Source organism: Hypanus sabinus, chromosome 11 (assembly GCF_030144855.1).
Source record: "Hypanus sabinus isolate sHypSab1 chromosome 11, sHypSab1.hap1, whole genome shotgun sequence".
In the NCBI taxonomy this organism is placed as follows: domain Eukaryota; kingdom Metazoa; phylum Chordata; class Chondrichthyes; order Myliobatiformes; family Dasyatidae; genus Hypanus; species Hypanus sabinus.
Window position 1 is genome coordinate 13065709 of NC_082716.1, and position 18089 is coordinate 13083797.

General features: G+C 38.2%; 1 protein-coding gene across 6 annotated transcripts in view; it reads left to right on the forward strand.

Moving 5' to 3' along the window:
- zzz3 (zinc finger, ZZ-type containing 3) overlaps positions 1-18089 on the forward strand; it is a 187768-nt gene that overhangs the window by 153343 nt on the left and 16336 nt on the right. For all 6 annotated transcript variants that reach the window (XM_059983801.1, XM_059983806.1, XM_059983802.1 and 3 more), the window contains one exon: positions 7630-7785. In XM_059983801.1, coding sequence (XP_059839784.1) covers positions 7630-7785 — 156 coding nt within the window. The remainder of the gene's footprint in view (positions 1-7629; positions 7786-18089) is intronic.

Genomic DNA, 18089 nt, shown 5'->3' on the forward strand with positions numbered 1-18089 from the left:
ATTGTCAAATTTTTTTAGAACTATGGACTTATGAATATTTATGCACCGAATAAAAATGATGTAAAATTTATACAAGAGGCCTTTTTGAATTTGGCTGACACACATGACAAAATATTAATAGGTGGAGATTTTAATATTTGTCTAGACACAGTTTTAGATAGATCAACAAAGGTTGTTACAAAATCAAAAGTAGCAAAATTAACTTTATCATTGATGAAAGATTTAAACTTGATTGATATATGGAGAAGAATTAATTCAAAAGAAAGAGATTACTCATTTTATTCAAATAGACTTAAAACTTATTCAAGGATAGATTTTTCCTATTATCAATGAATATTCAAGACAAAGTGAAAAATATGGAATATAAAGCAAGAATATTGTCAGATCATTCCACCTTGACAATGACAGTGATAATGATGGATAAAGAGGAATCGATTTACAGATGGAGATTTAATTCAATATTATTAAAACATCGATTTTTGTGATTTCATGAAAAAGCAGATCCAGTTTTTTTAGATACAAATTTACATTCAGTTGATAATAAATTTATAGAATGGGAAGTAATGAAGGCATATTTGAGAGGCCAGATAATGTTATACTTCTAAAATTAAGAAGGAATATATGGTAGAAATAGATCAATTGGAAAAAGAGATTACAAAATTAGAAAAAGAATCTCAAAGATATATGACAGAAGAAAAACGAAGACAACTTGTTAACAAGAAGTTACAATATAATACACTTTAGACATATTGAACAGAAAAAGCAATTATGAGAACTAAACAGAGATATTACGAACTAGGTGAAAGATCACACAAGATTCTTGCTTGGCAGTTAAAAACAGACCAGATTTCCCAAAATGATAAATGCAATTAGAACAAGTGTAAATAAAATTACTTATAAATCTTTAGAAATTAATGAAACTTTTAAGAATTTTTATTCTGAACTGTATCAATCAGAATCACAAAATGTTAATGTCGAGATAGAAAGGTTTTTATCACAAATAGCTCTTCCAAAATTGAATTCGGAAGAACAGAAGGGATTAGATATGCCTTTTACATTAAAAGAGGTCAAAGAAGCTCTCGGATCACTTCAGAGTAATAAATCCCCAGGAGAAGATGGTTTTCTGCCCAAATTTTATAAAAAGTTTAAAGATTTACTAATTCCTCCTTTTAAGGAGTTAATATACCAAGCGGAAAGAACGCATAAACTTCCAGAATCTTTTTCAACAGCTATTTTAATAGTATTGCCAAAAAAAGATAGAGATCTTTTAAAACCAACATCATCTAGATCTATTTCTTTGTTGAATACTGACTATAAAATAATAACAAAAATTTTATCTAATAGATTATCTAAATACTTACCAAAATTAATACATATGGATCAACCAGAATTTATCAAAAATAGACAATCGGCAGATAATATAATTCGATTACTTAGCATAATTCATTTGGCACAAAAGAGGGAGGAAATGAGTGTGGCAGTTGCCTTAGATGCAGAAAAAGCATTTGATAGATTGGAATGGGATTTTTTATTTAAGGTATTGGAAAAATATGGATTAGGAGAATCTTTTATAAAATGGATTAAAACCTTAAATACTAATCCCAAAGCTAAAGTAGTGACAAATGGTCAAATTTCAACATCATTTCAGTTAACAAAGTCAACTAGACAAGGCTGTCCATTATCACCTGCTTTATTTGTGTTTGCGACAGAACCATTAGCTGAATTAATTAGGACGGACCCAGATGTTATGGGTTTCAGAGTTAACCAGGAAGAATATAAGATTAATTTATTTGCAGATGATGTTTTGCTTTATTTAACAAACCCATTGTATTTGCTGTGTAAATTATCTTCTAGATTGGAAGAATATGGGAAAACATCAGGCTACAAAATAAATTGGGATAAAAGTGAAATTCTACCCCTTACTAAAAGAGATTATAGTCAATGTCGACTAATAACTTAATTTAGATGGCTGATAAATGGTATAAAATATTTAGGTATAAGACTTGATAATGATATAAAGAGTTTATATAAATTAAATTATTTACCGTTATTGAAAAAAATTCAAGAAGATCTTGATAAATGGATGACGTTACCAATTCTTAATTAGTAGGCAGAGTAAATGCTGTAAAAATCAATATATTCCCTAGATTACAATATTTATTCCAAACACTACCAGTACAATTACCGCTGAAGTTTTATCAAGAGTTAAATAAATATGAGTAAGTTCCTTTGGAAAGGTAAGATGTCAAGAATATCTTGGGAAAATTGACATGGAAATTTGACCTAGGAGGGTTACAACTTCCAAACTTTAAGAATAATTATAAAGCAAATCAACTTAGATTTATTACATCTTTTTTTGATGAAGATAAAGCGATTAGATTAGAATAGAATTAGATAAAATAGGAGAAAATATACCAGAAGATTTTATATATAAGTGGGAATCTAAATGGATACGGGAAAAGAAAGAATCTCCTATATTAAAACATTTGATTGATTTATGGGATAAGGTAAATGTTGATGATGAGATAAAGAAATCTTTACTAGCAAACAGACCTTTAATTCAAAATAAACTTATTCCTTTTACAATGGATAACCAACTTTTATACAGTTGGTTTCAAAAAGGGATTAGATATATAGGAGATTGTTTTGAAGGAGGTATATTAATGTCATTTAATCAATTAAAGAATAAGTACAAAATATCAAACATCACTCTTTTTTGTTATTTCCAATTAAGAGCTTATTTAAGAGATAAATTAGGTCAAACAATGTTATTGCCGAAACCTAATGAAATAGAAACTTTAATTCAAAAAGGAAAAATTAAAAAAATTATTTCTTGTATGTATAGTTTGATTCAAAAATAGGCAATTAAACAAGGAATTCATGTCAAGACAAAAATGGGAAACTGATTTGAATATTAAAATTGAAGAAACAAGTTGGTCAAGACTATGTCTTGACAGTATGACAAATACAACAAATGTCAGGTTAAGATTAGTGCAATATAATTTTTTACATCAATTATATATTACACCAGAAAAAATAAATAAATTAAACCCAAATTTATCTGATCAATGTTTCTGATGTAATCAAGAAATTGGTACTTTTTTACACTCTGCTTTGTCTTGTTTTAAAATTCAACCTTTTTGGACAAATTGAAGAATTTTATTGGAACAAGTTATTGGAACACAACTTCCACATAATCCAACATTATTTTTACTAGGCGATATTGAAGGGATAAAACCAAAATCCAAATTGAATAAATATCAGAAAGAATTCATAAAAATTGCATTGGCAGTAGCCAAAAAGGCTATTGCAGTTATTTGGAAATCGGATTCATACTTAAGTATAGATCGTTGGAAGAATGAAATTTTTAGCTGCATTCCACTTGAAAAAATTACTTATAATTTAAGAGATAAATATGAAATATTTCTGAAAATTTGGCACCCTTATTTACAAAAGATAGGATTAAATATATAGGTGCTCTGAAGATAAAATTATTGGTTACCTGGGGAAAGAAATAAATATATATATACTAAAGCTATTATGAACTCCATGGAGCATGTGGGGATCTTCCGATATTCAGGCATTCTTTCTTTCTTTTTTCTTCTCTCTTTTTTTTCTCTTTCTATATGGATATGTTAGGGGGAGGGGGGAAGGGTTTCTAAAAAAAAGTCTCTGAGTGGCATGGCCTGAAGATTGACAGGTTGACATAAAGTGCGAGCAAGGTGGATGCTAATGTAAGACAGTACAATGTTACAAGCACCATTATAATAAAACACATAGTGGTATAAATTTATGAAAAAAGCAGCAATAAAAGATTAAAAATAACGTGCAGAATGAGAGTGTGTCTGTGAGATAGGGAGTGGCGGGCGCTGGGTGGCAGGGCATTCAGACAGGGTGTACATGCATGTTGGGTGGCAGCATGTTGGGTGTTAGGAATTCTTAATAAGTCTAACAGCCTGCAGCAAGAAGCTGTTACCCACCTGACAGTTATGGCCCTTATGCTGCAGTACCTTCTGCCTGAAGTGGGGGTCAAAGAGCTTGTGAGAAGAATGAGAGGGGTATTTGTTTTCTACAATTCCATCCCAGCTCTCTCCCCCCACCCCCCCTTTCTCTACCTCCGTATATTATGATTTCTTCACCAATTTTTAAAACATTTGCTCATCCTTTCTTTGCCTAATTTAACATCTGTTCTTACTTGTTTTAATTCTTTTCTCTCATTTCAACATCTGTTCTTATTTGTTTTTTATTCCTTTCTCTCAACTGTTGCTTGCTTAACACAGTCTGTTGATCTTTATCTTTTCCTCCTCTTTGGTGTAGTTGGCCCACACACTGTCTATGGTAGCCAGCCATGCTGTTTTTTTACATGTATAGCTTAAGCAGTTAAGGTGCAAAATGTGATATGGATGAAGATTAATGTATTCTTAAAGGTTGTTTCAATGTGTGCAATCATTGTGATTGGTTTAGTCTGGGTTTGGCTGAACTAGAGTGCATTATAACAACAAATGTTTGCCCCTTAGGGATGCTTTCTTGTTACTAACACATCTACAATCACATTGTTATTCCTTCGTTCCCATGCATCACTGTGTTGTAGAGGATTAAGAATGCAAAAACCATGTTCAGAATTGAGTATGTTAGTCTAATGCCCCGTAGTTGTACTGTGAGAGTGATAGGATGCTGGAAAGGCTGTGTCTCCGTTAATGTTTCCTGCCTTTAAGATCTGAAAAAAATATAATTCAAACAGCAGGGCATTCTCCCAGTTAATTCTCTTAACATAAACTCAGTAGCCAATTTATGAAATACTGAAGGAACCTGATAAAGTAGGTACTACATATTTGTTCACGGTCTTTTGCTGCTGTAGCCCATCCACTTCAAATTTGACATGTGTATTCAAAGATGTTCTCCTGCACACCACTGTTGTAACGTGTAGCTATATGAGTTACTTTGCCTTCTTGTAAGCTTGAATCAAAGTCTGGACATTCTCCTCTGACCTCTCACATAATATGGTATTTTCACAGAACTTGCCACTCACTGGACTGTTTTGTTTCTCACACCATTATCTGTAAACTCATTGTTTATGAAAACTCATTGAAAATCCCAGGAGAACAGTAGTTTCTGAAATACTCAAACCACCCCGTCTCCAACAATTATTCCATAGCCAAAGTCACATGGATCACATTTCTTCCCCATGCCAATTTGGTCTGAATAACAAAGGAACCTCTTGACCATGTCTGCACATTTTATGCATTGTTGCTGCCACATGATTTGCTGATGTTTGCATAAATGAGCAGATGTACAGCTGTACCTAATAAAGTAGCCACTGAGTGCAGTTTCGCTTATAAAAAAATTATTAGGGCTCCTGTTCAATGCAGACTTGCTTTCGTGACAACAATGACTGTACTTCAAATGTTGTCCATTGGGATACTTTTGAGGTTGTACCGAAGCAAAATATAAATTTGTGATTACAATTTGAGAATGCTTTGCTCCACGTAGGCTGTTTGACCCACTGAATTCCTCCTGCAGTTTGTTTTTTTTTGCATCATCGGCAGTGTTTCTTCAGTTACTCAACCCCTGAACTCGTGAGATTCTCTGTTTTAAATGCTTCCTCCTTTAACATACATCAGACATAAGAAGTGCCTTTTTAAAAGTATAACCCCTCCCCCCCCCACATGGAAGTTTTCATGTTTTATTGTTTTACAACAAGCAGAATAAAGGGTGTAAAGGTAGTAAGGTAGAAGGGCTGAAGTGTGTGTACTTCAATGCAAGAAGCATCCGGAACAAAGGTGATGAACTGAGAGCTTGGATACATACATGGAATTATGATGTAGTGGCCATTACAGAGACTTGGCTGACACCAGGGCAGGAATGGATTCTCAGTATTCCTGGATTTTAGTACTTCAAAAGGGATACAGAGAGGGGGAAAGGGGAGGAGGGGTGGCAGTACTGGTCAGGGATACTATTACAGCTACAGAAAGGGTGAGTAATGTAGCAGGATCCTCTTTTGAGTCAGTATGGGTGGAAGTCAGGAACAGGAAGGGAGCAGTTATTCTATTGGGGGTATTCTATAGGCCCCCTGGTAGGAGCAGAGATACCAAGGAGCAGATTGGGAGGCAGATTTTGGAAAAGTGCAAAAATTAATAGGGTTGTTATTATAGGTGACCTTAATTTCCCTAATATTGATTGGCACCTGATTAGTTCCAAGGGTTTAGATGGGGCAGAGTTTGTTAAGTGTGTCCAGGACGGATTCATGTTACCCCACTATGGGAATGATGTGTGGTTTTGAAGGTAGGTCAGAAGAAGTTTTCCAGAATGCAGCCTGGATTAGAGGGTATTACCTATAAGGAGATGTCTGACAAATTTGGATTGTTTTCTCTGGAGCAATGGATCCTGAGAGAAGTCATAGACACAGGCCCTTTTGTCTATCTAATCCATGCCAAAATCATTGAAGCTCCCTACTCCCATCGACACGTCTATGCACCTATCCAAACCTTGCTTAAATGTTGAAATCAAGCCTGCATGCACCGTCTCGTTCCACACTCTCACAACCCTTTGAGTGAAGAAGTTTCCCCTCATATTCCCCCCAAACTTTTCACCTTTCATCCTTAACTCATGACTTCGGTTGTAGTCTCACCCAATCTCAGTGAGAAAAGCCTATCATATAGTTTTGGTCAAGCCTTACCCTGTCTATACCCCTCATAATTTTGACCCATCAGATAGAGTTAAGAGAGTCATATAGGTAAGGTAGCGAGCCAGAAACTTTTTTCCAGAGTAAAGATGTCGAATTTGAATTTTAAAGGGCATAGCTTTAAGTTGAGAGGGGAAAAGTTCAAAAAGGTGTGCTAGGCAAGATGTTTTTACATGGAGGGTGATGGGTGCCTGGAATACACTACCAGAAGTAGATATAGTAGTGTTATCCAAGAGACATTTAGCTACTACCATCAGGGAGGAGGTACAGGAGCCTTAGATCCACACCACCAGTTTCAGGAGCAGTTATTACCTTACAACCATCAGGCTCCTGAACCAGAGTGGATAAGTTCACCCAACTCAATGTAGAACGGACCCCACAACCTATAGACTCATTTATTTGCCGATTTGGTTGTTTGTCAGTCTTTATTATGTACAGTTTTTCATAAGTTCTTTTGCATTTCTGTATTTGCCTGTAAATACCTGTAAGAAATCAAATCTCAAGGTAGTATATAGTAACACATACGTACTTTTGACAATAATTTTACCTTAAATTTTTGAAGTTCTGGTAGGAACATGAATATGCAAGGAATGGTGAAATACGGATCATGTCCAGGCAAAAAGGATTAGTTTAAGTTGACATGATGCTTGGCAGAGATATTGGGGTGAAGGGCTTGTTCCTGTGATATACTGTTGTGTCTGTTATTCTGATTGATATTTAGAGATAATTGATGTAATGTAACAAGTTAGTTTGAATTTAGTGGACTATTGGTTAGGGAGGATCAAAAGATGAAAATAAAAGGCCAACCTGTTGAGATACTCCAAAATATTCTGTTCAACATCATTTTAATTGTTTGTAGTAACTTACCCCCTGTTTTATTCTGCAGGAACAACATTACCAAGGTGAATCAATGAGTCTAAATCTTTCATTCTCTTTTCAAACTTTAGTCTTCAAACAGACGCCAGCACCCTCTCAATAAGCACCTCTTCCGGCCATCCACCTTCATGGCATCACATGAACCTCCAGTCTACATGGATGATGAAGATGACCGGGGCAGCATTTACAGCAGTCAGCTAGATGCAGCTGCAGATGACGAGGTCTCGGTAAGTCTCCATAAAGAATTAAAGGCACGTAGCCCCAGGAGCAAGGCATCTTACAGTCTGTCCTATTCATCAGATTTTTCCTTTCAACCTGTAGTTTTAAATTGCAGAAACAGAGAAACAGCATCAGAACCTAAGGGAATGTCTGGGCCACTGTTGTACTTTTATTTTATTATATTTCTTAATTAATAAATCAAATCAAAATTATGTGATTTTTTTTCAACTAAATATTCATAGTGTGCATATTGCAAAAAAGCATTTAAAGTTTCGCCCAGTTTTCAGGCTGTGTTTTAAAAAAAAATCATGCTCAGAGCGATGGTTGGTCCATGCAGCTGTAAAAAAATGCTCAACAATCCTGCTAATTTGTATTAGGAAAACTTATATGCAGCTTGTTATTTTGCGTTTCACTTCCAATATCCTGATGCACATTGCTGACAGATTTATCTGATACTGAATTAATATCGAGAAAGCAAGCTATTCAATGTTCCTTAAATATCTTTCCTTTCAAATCCATATAACGATTGACATTTAAATTGTGAGCCTGAACTTCAAAGGCAAAATTTTGACCTTTTCAAGGTTTCAGTTGCTTAAATACTTTGAACAAAATTATTTTGAGAGGTGCGGTAGTTCCTTTTTTTCCATCTGTCATTAATAAATAAAACTGATAGATTATCTGATCAATGCCAGTCTGTTGAAATCCTTTGAAAAGGTGAGTTTAGTGTAGTCAATGGAAATGAGTAAAGAAGGAAGTTTACTTAGAATAGTGGAACTTGAGAGGGGTGAGTTAGGAAGGTTGAGCAATACAGTTGATTACAGATTGAGAACTATACGTTTTAAAAATATTGACACCAGTTGGGATGTAAAATGTGTAGATGGAAGATTTAAACTCAGCACAAGCATAGTTGGGGCTTTGGAGAGGGTGCAGAAGAGGTTTTCTCTCCAGTCCTGATGAAGGATCCCAGAACGTTGACTATACTCTTTTCCAGAGATGCTGCCTGTCCTGCTGAGTTCCTCAAGCATTTTGCGTGCTTCTTGAATTTCTGGTATCTGCAGATTTTCTCTTGTTTGCAGAAGAGGATGCTGCCTAGCTTAAGAGAGAGCATATGCTATCATGAGAAGCTAAACAAATTTGGATTGTTTTCTTTGGAGCAGTAGAGGCTGAAGAGAAATCTGATAGCAGTTTATAAGATTATGAGAGGCATAGATAGAGTAGACAAGCAGTATCATTTTCCCAGTGTAGAAGTGTCTAATATTAGAAAGCATGCATTGAAGGTTCAAAGGGGATATGTTTTTTAATGTAGAGAGTGGTGGATGCTGGAAATGCACTGCTTGGTATAGTGGTAGTGGCAAAAACATTAGAGGCTTTTAAGAGACGTTCAGATAGGCACATGAATGTGAAGAAGCTGAAGAGATATGGACATTGTGTAGACAATAGACAATAGGTGCAGAAGTAGACCATTCGGCCCCTCGAGTCTGCACCACCATTCTGAGATCATGGCTGATCATTCACTATCAATACCCAGTCCCTGCCTTTTTCCCATATCCCTTGATTCCCCTATCCATCAGATATCTATCTAGCTCCTTGAAAGCATCCAGAGAATTGGCCTCCACCGTCTTCTGAGGCAGTGCATTCCACACCTCCACAACTCTCTGGGAGAAGAAGCTCTTCCTCAACTCTGTTTTAAATAACTGATCTCTTATTCTCAATCCATGCCCTCTGGTACTGGACTCTCCCAACATCTGGAACATATTTTCTGCCTCAATCCTATCAAATCCTTTAATTATCTTAAACGTTTCAATCAGATCCCCTCTCAATCTCCTCAATTCCAGCGTGTACAAGCCCAATCTCTCCAATCTCTCTGCGTAAGACAGCCCTGCCATCCCAGGAATCAACCTAGTGAATCATCCTAGTAGATAGGGATTAGTTTTTGAGGGGTTTTTGATTTACCTTTTAATTAGCATATTATGGTCTGAAGGGCCTGTTCCTTTGCTGTACTGTACTTGCTATATTTTATTAGCTGAATTACCCCCTTTTTGTTCAGTATGTTTGGATGATCCTGTGTGCTAACGTTTTTGTGCTAAGATGTCTATAGTTGTGTAAATATACATCCTATGTTCAAAGTTCAAATAAAATGTATTATCAAATCATATCCAACCTTGCCATCATGTACAGCCTTGAGATTCATTTTCTGGTGGGCACTCACAGTGGTTATGAAGTAGCATAGTAGAACATGACAAAGACGGACGAACAACCAATGTGCAAAAGACAGCAAACGGTGCAAATAAAAAAAATGTAAATCTATAAGCAATAAAGATCAAGAAAATGATTTATAAGAGTCCTTAAGAGCGAGTCCATAGATTCTGGAATCAGTTCAATTTTGGGGGGGTGTGAAATTGTCCCCTCAAGTTCAAGACCCATATGCTTAAGGGGTAATAACTGTTCCTGTACGTGGGTATGGGACTTGAAGCTCCTGCATCTCCTTCCTAAAGGCAGCAGTGAGAAGAGAGCATGGCCTGGATGGTGGCGGTCATTGATGATGAATGCCACTTTCCTGCTTCAGCACTCCTTGTAAATATTCTCAGTTACCTGTTATTGACTGAGCTGTATCCACTATTTTACTATTTTTTTGTTGGTTTTTCAGTTCAAGGGCATTGATGCTTCCATACTAGACTGTATACTCTCTGCTTCACATCTGTAGAAATTAGTCAGAGCTTTAGATGACGTGTTGAACCTGCACAAACGCCTAATAAAATAGAGGTGCTGATGTGTCTTCTTTGTAATGGCAGTTACATTGTACACCCAGGACAGATCCTCTTAAATGATAATGCTGAAGAATTTAAGGTTGCTGAACCTCTCCCCTCTGATCCCCTGAGGAGGACTGGCTCACGGGACACCAGTTTCCTCCTCTTGTTGTCAATAATCAACTCTTTGGTTTTTCTGTCATTGAGTGAGAGGTGGTTGTGGCACGGTTCAGCCAGGTTTTCGATCTCCCTCCTATATGCTGATTAATGGCCAACTTTGATTTGACCCACACAGTGGTGAAGTCAGGGAAGTTCAATATGGATTGAAGTTGTGCTTAACCTCACAGTCATAAGTATAAATTAAGTAGAGCAGGGGCTCAGCGCATAGCCTTGTGGTGTACCTATGCTGATGGAGATTATGGAAGAGAGGTGCCAGTCTGAACTGACTGGAGTCTGCAACTGAGGAACTCTAGGATCCAATTGCACAAGGAGGTACTGAGGCCAAGGTCTTGGAGCTTATTGATCAGCTTTGAGGGGATCGTCACTGTCCAGATGTTTCAGAGTTGAGTGAAGAGGTAATGAAGTGGGATCTGCTGGTGTCCTATTGTAGTGCTAAACAAATTGGAGCCTACCATCAATTAGTATATGATTTCTCTAACTTCCAGTAGTTTCTCCCCCCACCACCTCCTCCTCCTCTCTTTTTCAGTTCCCCATTCTAACTCTTTCCCCCCCCCCACCCCTTACCCCTTCTCTTCTCATTTGCCCATCATCTCCCCCTGGTGTCCCTGCTCCCCTTTCTTCCTTGGACTGCTCTCCTATCAGATTTCTTCTTCAACCCTTTACCTCTTCCACCTATTACTCCCCCAGATTCTTATTTCAACCCCCCTCCCCCATCCATCTACAGTATCTTCCCCCTCACCTGATTTCACCTATCCTGCTAGCTTGTACACTTCCCTTCCCCCACTTATTCTGGCTTCTTACCCTTTTCTTTCCTGTTCTGATAAAGGATTTCATTCTGAAACAGTGACTGTTTATCCCCTTCCACAGATGCTGCCTGATCTGCTGAGTTCCTCTGCCATTACCACATAGGAGCAGAATTAGGCCATCTGGCTCATCGAGTCTGTTCTGCCATTCAATCATGGCTGATCCTTTTTTTTTCCCTCCTCCTCAACCCCGGTTCCCAGCCTTCTCCCCGTCACCTTTGAAACCATGTCCAATCAAAAACATATCAATCTCTGCCTTAAAATACACCCAATGACCTGGCCTCCATAGCTGCATGTGGTAACATACTCCACAAATTCAGCACCCTTTGGCAAAAAGAAAAATTTCTCTACAGCTCTGTTTTGTAAGGGCACCCCTCTATCCTGAGGCTTCTCGTCCTAGACTCTCCCACCAAGGGAAACATCCTTTCCACATCTTCTCTGTCTAGGCCTTTCAACATTTGAAAGGTTTGAATGAGATCTTCCCCACATCCTTCTGAATTCCAGTGAATACAGACCCAGAGCCATCAAATGTTCCTCGTATGATAACCCTTTCATTCCTGGAATCATCCTTGAGAACCTCCTCTGGACCCTCTCTACTGCCAGCACATCATTTCTAAGATGAGGGACCCAAAACTGTTAAAATACTCAAGGAGAGGCCTCACCAGTGCCTTATAAAGTCTCAGCATCACATCCTTGCTCTTGTATTCTAGACCTCTTAAAATGAATGTTAACATGGCACCACTGACTAAACCTGCAAGTTGACCTTTAGCCTGTTCTGCACAAGGACTTCCAAGTCCCTCTGCATCTCAGATTCCTGGATTTTAATACCATAAGATACAGGAGCTGCAGTAGGCCATCGAGTCTGCTCCGCCATTCAATTATGGGCTGATCCACTTCGTCCAGTCATCCCCACTCCCCTGCTTTCACCCCATACCCTTTGATGCCCTGGCTAATAAAGAACTTGTCTATCCTTGCCCTAAATACACCCAATGACTTGGCCACACCATTCATGGCAACAAATTCTACAGATTTACCACCCTCTGACATAAGTAATTTCTCTGCATCTCAGTTCTAAAAGGATGTCCTTCAGTCTTGAAGTTGTGCCCTCTTGTCCTAGTATCCCCTACCATGGGAAATAACTTTGCCATATCTAATCTGTTCAGGCCTTTTAACATTTGGAATGTTTCTATGAGATCCCCCCTCATTTTCCTGAACTCCAGGAAATACAGCCCAAGAGCTACTAGACATTCCTCATACACTATCCTGCTCATTCCTGGAATCATTCTCGTTAATCTTCTCTGAAACCTCTCCAATGTCAGTATATCCTTTCTAAAATAAAGAGCCCAAAACTGCACGCAATACTCCAAGTGTGGTCTCACGAGTGCTTTATAAAGCCTCAACATCATATCCCAGCTCTTATATTCTATACCTCTATAAATGAATGCCAACATTGCATTTGCCTTCTTCACAACTGACTCAACCTGTAGGTTAACCTTTAGGATATCTTGCCCAAGGACTCCCAAGTCTCTTTGCATCTCTGCATTTTGAATTCTCTCCCCATCTAAATAATAGCCTGCCCATTTATTTCTTCCACCAAAATGCATGACCATACACTTTCCAACATTGTATTTCATTTGCCACTTCTTTGCCCATTCCCCTAAGTCTCTCTGCAGGCTGTTTCCCCAACACTACCTGCTCCTCCATCTATCTTTGTATCATCAGCAAATGTATCCACAAATCCCATAATACCATAGTTCAAATTATTGACATACATCGTAAAAAGTAACGGTCCCAATAGTGACCCCTGTGGAACTCCACTGGTAACTGGCAGCCAGCCAGAATAGGATTCCTTTATTCTCACTCTCTGTTTTCTGCTGACCAGCCAATGCTCCACCCATGCTAGTAACTTCCCTGTAATTCCATGCACTCTTATCTTGCTAAGCAGCCTCATGTGCGGCACCTTGTCAAAGGCTTTGTCAAAATCCAAGTACACCAGGTCCACTGCATCTCCTTTGTCTACCCTGCCTGTAATTTCCTCAAAGAATTGCAGTAGGTTTGTCAGGCAAGATCTTCCTTTCAGGAAACCATGCTGGCTTTGGCCTATCTTGTCATGTGCCTCCAGGTATTCTGTAATCTCATCCCTAACAGTAATTTTTACTGCACAAACTTCACTTCCCTGAAACTCTTGAATGTCCGGTATACTGCAGATGTCTTCCACTGTGAAGACTGATGCAAAATACGCATTCAGTTCCTCTGCTGTCACTGCATCACTCATTACAATATCTTCATTGTCATTTTGTATTGGTCTTAAATCTATCCTCGACTCTCTTTTACCCTTTATATAATTTTTTAAAAACTTCTAGTATCTTCTTTGATATTAGTCTCTAGCTGCCTCTCATTAATACAATTTTTCCTTCCTTTCCTTTTGCAAGCTTTTAAAACCTCCCCAAACCTCTATCTTCCCACTACCTCTTCCTTGTATGCCCTCTCTTTTGCTTTTACTTTGGCTCTGACTTGTCGGCCATGGTAATGTCCTTCTTCCCTTTCAAAATTTCTTCTTATTTGGAATATATCTGTCTTGCACTTCCTTCATTTTTTTGCAGAAACTCTAGCCATTGCTGCTCTGCTGTCCTTCCTGCAAATGTCCCTTTCCAGTCAACTTCGGCCAGTTTCCATCTCATACCATTGTAATTTCCTTTATTACACTGAAATACTGACACATTAGAGTTTATTTTTTCCCTCTCAGATTTCAAAATGAACTCAATCATATTGTGATCACTGTTCCCTAATGGTCCCTTAACCTTAAGCTCTCTTATCACCTCCCTTTTTAGAAAATAGTCTGCACATTTATGCATTTTCCAGCATTGTATTTCATTTGCCACTTTCTTGCCCATTCTGTTAATCTGCCTGTCCTTCTGCATCCTACCTGTTTCAACACTACCTCCCCCTCCACCAGTCTTCATATCATCTGCAAACTTAGCAACAAAGCCATCTATTCCATCATCTAAATCTTTCATGTACAGTATAAAAAGAAGTGGTCCCAACACCGACCCCTGCGGAACACCACTGGTCACTGGCAGCCAACCAGAAAAGGATCCTTTTATTCCCACTCGCTGCTTCCTATCAATCAGCCAATGCTCTAACCATGTTAGTAACTTTCCTATAATACCATGGACTCTTAACTTAGTAAGCAGCCTCATGTGAGGCACCTTCTGAAAGTCCAAATATACAACATCCATTGCATCTCCTTTATCTATCCTACTTGTGATCACCACAAAAAATTCCAGTAGGTTCATCAGGCAGAATTTTCCCTAAAGGAAACCATGCGGACTTGGTACTATCTTGTCTTGTGTCACCAAGTACTCCATCACCTCATCCTTAACAATTGACTCTTAACATCTTCCCAACCACTGAGGTCAGGCTAACTTGTCTATAATTTCCTTTCTGCTGCCTTCCTTCTTTCTTAAAGAGCAGAGTGACATTTGCAATTTTCCAGTCCTCTGGCTCCAAGCCAAAGTCTGATGATTTTTGAAAGATTATTTCTAATACCACCACAATCTCTAACCCTAGGTTGCAGTTCATCTGGTCTGGATGACTTAATGTGCTTTTAGGTGTTTCAGCTTTTTGAGCACTTTCTCTCTTGTAATAGTAACTGCACTCACTTCTCTTCCTTCACCCACTACAACATCAGGCAAACTGCTAGTGTCTTCCACAGTGAAGACTGATGCAAAATGCTCATCTAGTTCATTACACGTGGTTGCTCTGGATTTCCAGCTTCTGCAGAACCTCTTGTGTTTTTGTATATAATAAATGTTTGTGTGTGTTTTTGCAATCCTTACTTCAAAAATTCGGGCAGGTGGAGCTCGTCAGCCTTGGACGGCAGCTCGCCAAGAAGGAAAAAACTGATTTCAGGTCTCTGCTGCCTTGCAGCCATACCCACCCATGGGAAAGGCTTTGGGAGTAAACCCCAAGGAGGAAATCCAGAGCCAGGGTCCCTAAGTCAGTTTGATGTTGTTTACAACTTCACTCTGGCAACTTCTGCAACGGCACTGGTGCCAAGCTGTTCTGGCAATTGCCCTTACCTTGGACTACATCAGTGACATGGAGAGCAGGAACCTGCTGCGCAAGCAACAGCTGGTTCTTCAAATCTTACCGCCCAGGTTTATGCCCTGGAGAGGATACAGTCCACCAGAAGCGTAAACCCATGATCCCGTGACATCAATGGCTGCCTACTACCCTACAGCAAAAATGTTTGTAAGAGCCTTGATACATAATCTTAATATTTTATGATAATTATTTTATATTAGAAATACCTCGTGCTGATAAATGAAAGGGTTCATGTTTATTGTCACATGTTACAAAAATTAATTTTGTGCAGAGGCAACACAGTACATTAACAACATGACAAACATAAATTAACATTGACTTAAATTAACAGAATTGTACATATGCATTCACAAAAAAACAATAGTGCCATTGTGTTTATTTGTTGAAAGTGCGAAAAATAAATTATTCTGAGGTAGTATTAAGGTTTTTCATACAATGGAGGAACTCAGCAAGCCAGGCATCATCTAGGGAAAAAAGTAAGCAGTGCTGATGAAGAATCTTGGCCTGAAACATTAACTACGGTCAGCCCTTCTTATCCGCAGGTTCCGCATGCGCGGATTCAACCAACTGTGGATCAGAAAAACCCAGAGGTTCCTCTCCAGCGCATGTTGTTTGAGCATGTACATGACTTTTTTTCTTGTCATTATTCCCTAAACAATACAGTATAACAACTATTTACATAGCATTTACATTGTATTAGGTATTATAAGTAATCTAGAGATGAATTAAAGTATACGGGAGGATGTGCATAGGTTACCGCGGATCAGGAATTGGAAAAGAAACGGAAGTTCTCTAAGTCCGAACAGGTACATCCAGTATTATTTAGCGTCAGTTAGTCAAACGTTTGTTTTAGTATATAGTATATATTTTACCTTTCTATGCATATAACACTTAAGAAACGTGTATTTGAATAATTAAACCACTGTGTTGCTTAGAAGTAATTGTAGCTTTCATTGGGGCAGGGTGTTCACATGCTCCATTATTCTAACTTTATCCTTTAAAATTATTGCAATCGTTGACTGACTGTAGCCTAACACTTTTCCAATGACCGATGGCGTTTCACCTCTTTCTGATTGCTTTATTATTTCCACTTTATTTTCAATCATGATCGTTTTCCAGAAGAGAAATACTGCGGGCGGCAGGTCCTGAGCTCCGCCAGGTCCCAAGCAAGTCCATCGCACAGAGACAGGTTAAATAAGCTCCGCAACTCCACTGGGCCCTAAAGTCCACCGCACTGTGACAGGTTAAATAAGGTCCAGAGCTCCACCGGGTCCTAAAGTCTACCGACTTGAGCATCTGCATTTTTTGGTATCCACAGGGCGTCCCAGAACCAATCCTCTGCAGAAAAGGAGGGCCAACTGTATGTACTCTTTTCCATAGATACTACCTGGCCTGATGAGTTCCTCCAGCATTTTCTGTGTATTGCTTTAGATTTCCAGCATCTGCAGATACTCTCACATTTTAGGTTTGTCAGTTTGTTCATGATCCTGATCTTAGTGGGAGAGAATGAAGAATATTGAAGAATATTAAATTATTTTTTGTTAATGTTTCTGTTGAAACATTCCCTTTAACAAAAGTCTCCCCTCGTAGCTGTTGTTATTTAACACTGAACCTTATGGTCAAGTCCATAAGACATAATAGCAGAATTAGGTCATTCAGCCCTTCGTCTGCTCTCCATTCCATTGTGGCGGATTTATTATCCCTTTCAATCCCATTCTCCTGCCTTTGATGCCCTTAATAATGAAGAACCTATCAACCCCCACTTTAAATATACTGAGTGACTTGGTCTTCACAGTTGTCTGTGGAAATGAATTCCAGATTCATCAGTCCTGCCCTGAAATACTTACAGAATACTAATATGCGAATGCCTCCAAGCTTCTCCCAAAATGTTCAATTCTTAAGCTAGGCTAGAGTCATGAGTTCTAATATATCTAGAGAAATTAAACAAGGACTCATACAGAAAGGTACAGTGTATGTTCTGTGATTTATGCTGCTTGTAAATATACACAGGGCTTTCTCTGATTGCGACCTAACTGATGAGTTTTGTATGTTTATCATTACGTTTTGTTTTTACACTGTGTCCCTATTCATTAAATCCTGTCTCTTCCTTTACAAGCCTTCTCTGTCTAAAATTATGAAAAAGTAAATAGAATGTTTGTACTATATACAAAGTCTTCAATTCTTCAATTGAAGATGCAATCTCCCTTTGATAGTTTTTTTCCCATTTCTTGGACAAATGTTCCAGAAAATCTTCCACAACACTTAAGTGATGTTAATATCAAAGCTTTGTCTGTTTATTGAATTTCCTGAGTCTGTCATCAGTGCCAAGTAGAAAACAGTTTCATTCTCTTGGGTCCAATCTCTTTAGCAGTCCTGTACATGTCTCCTGCCTTACATCAAGGTTTAGTGAATATAAACTCTCACAACTTTAATCTTTCTTTCAAGTCCTTTATATGAAAGAAAGAGAAATGACAA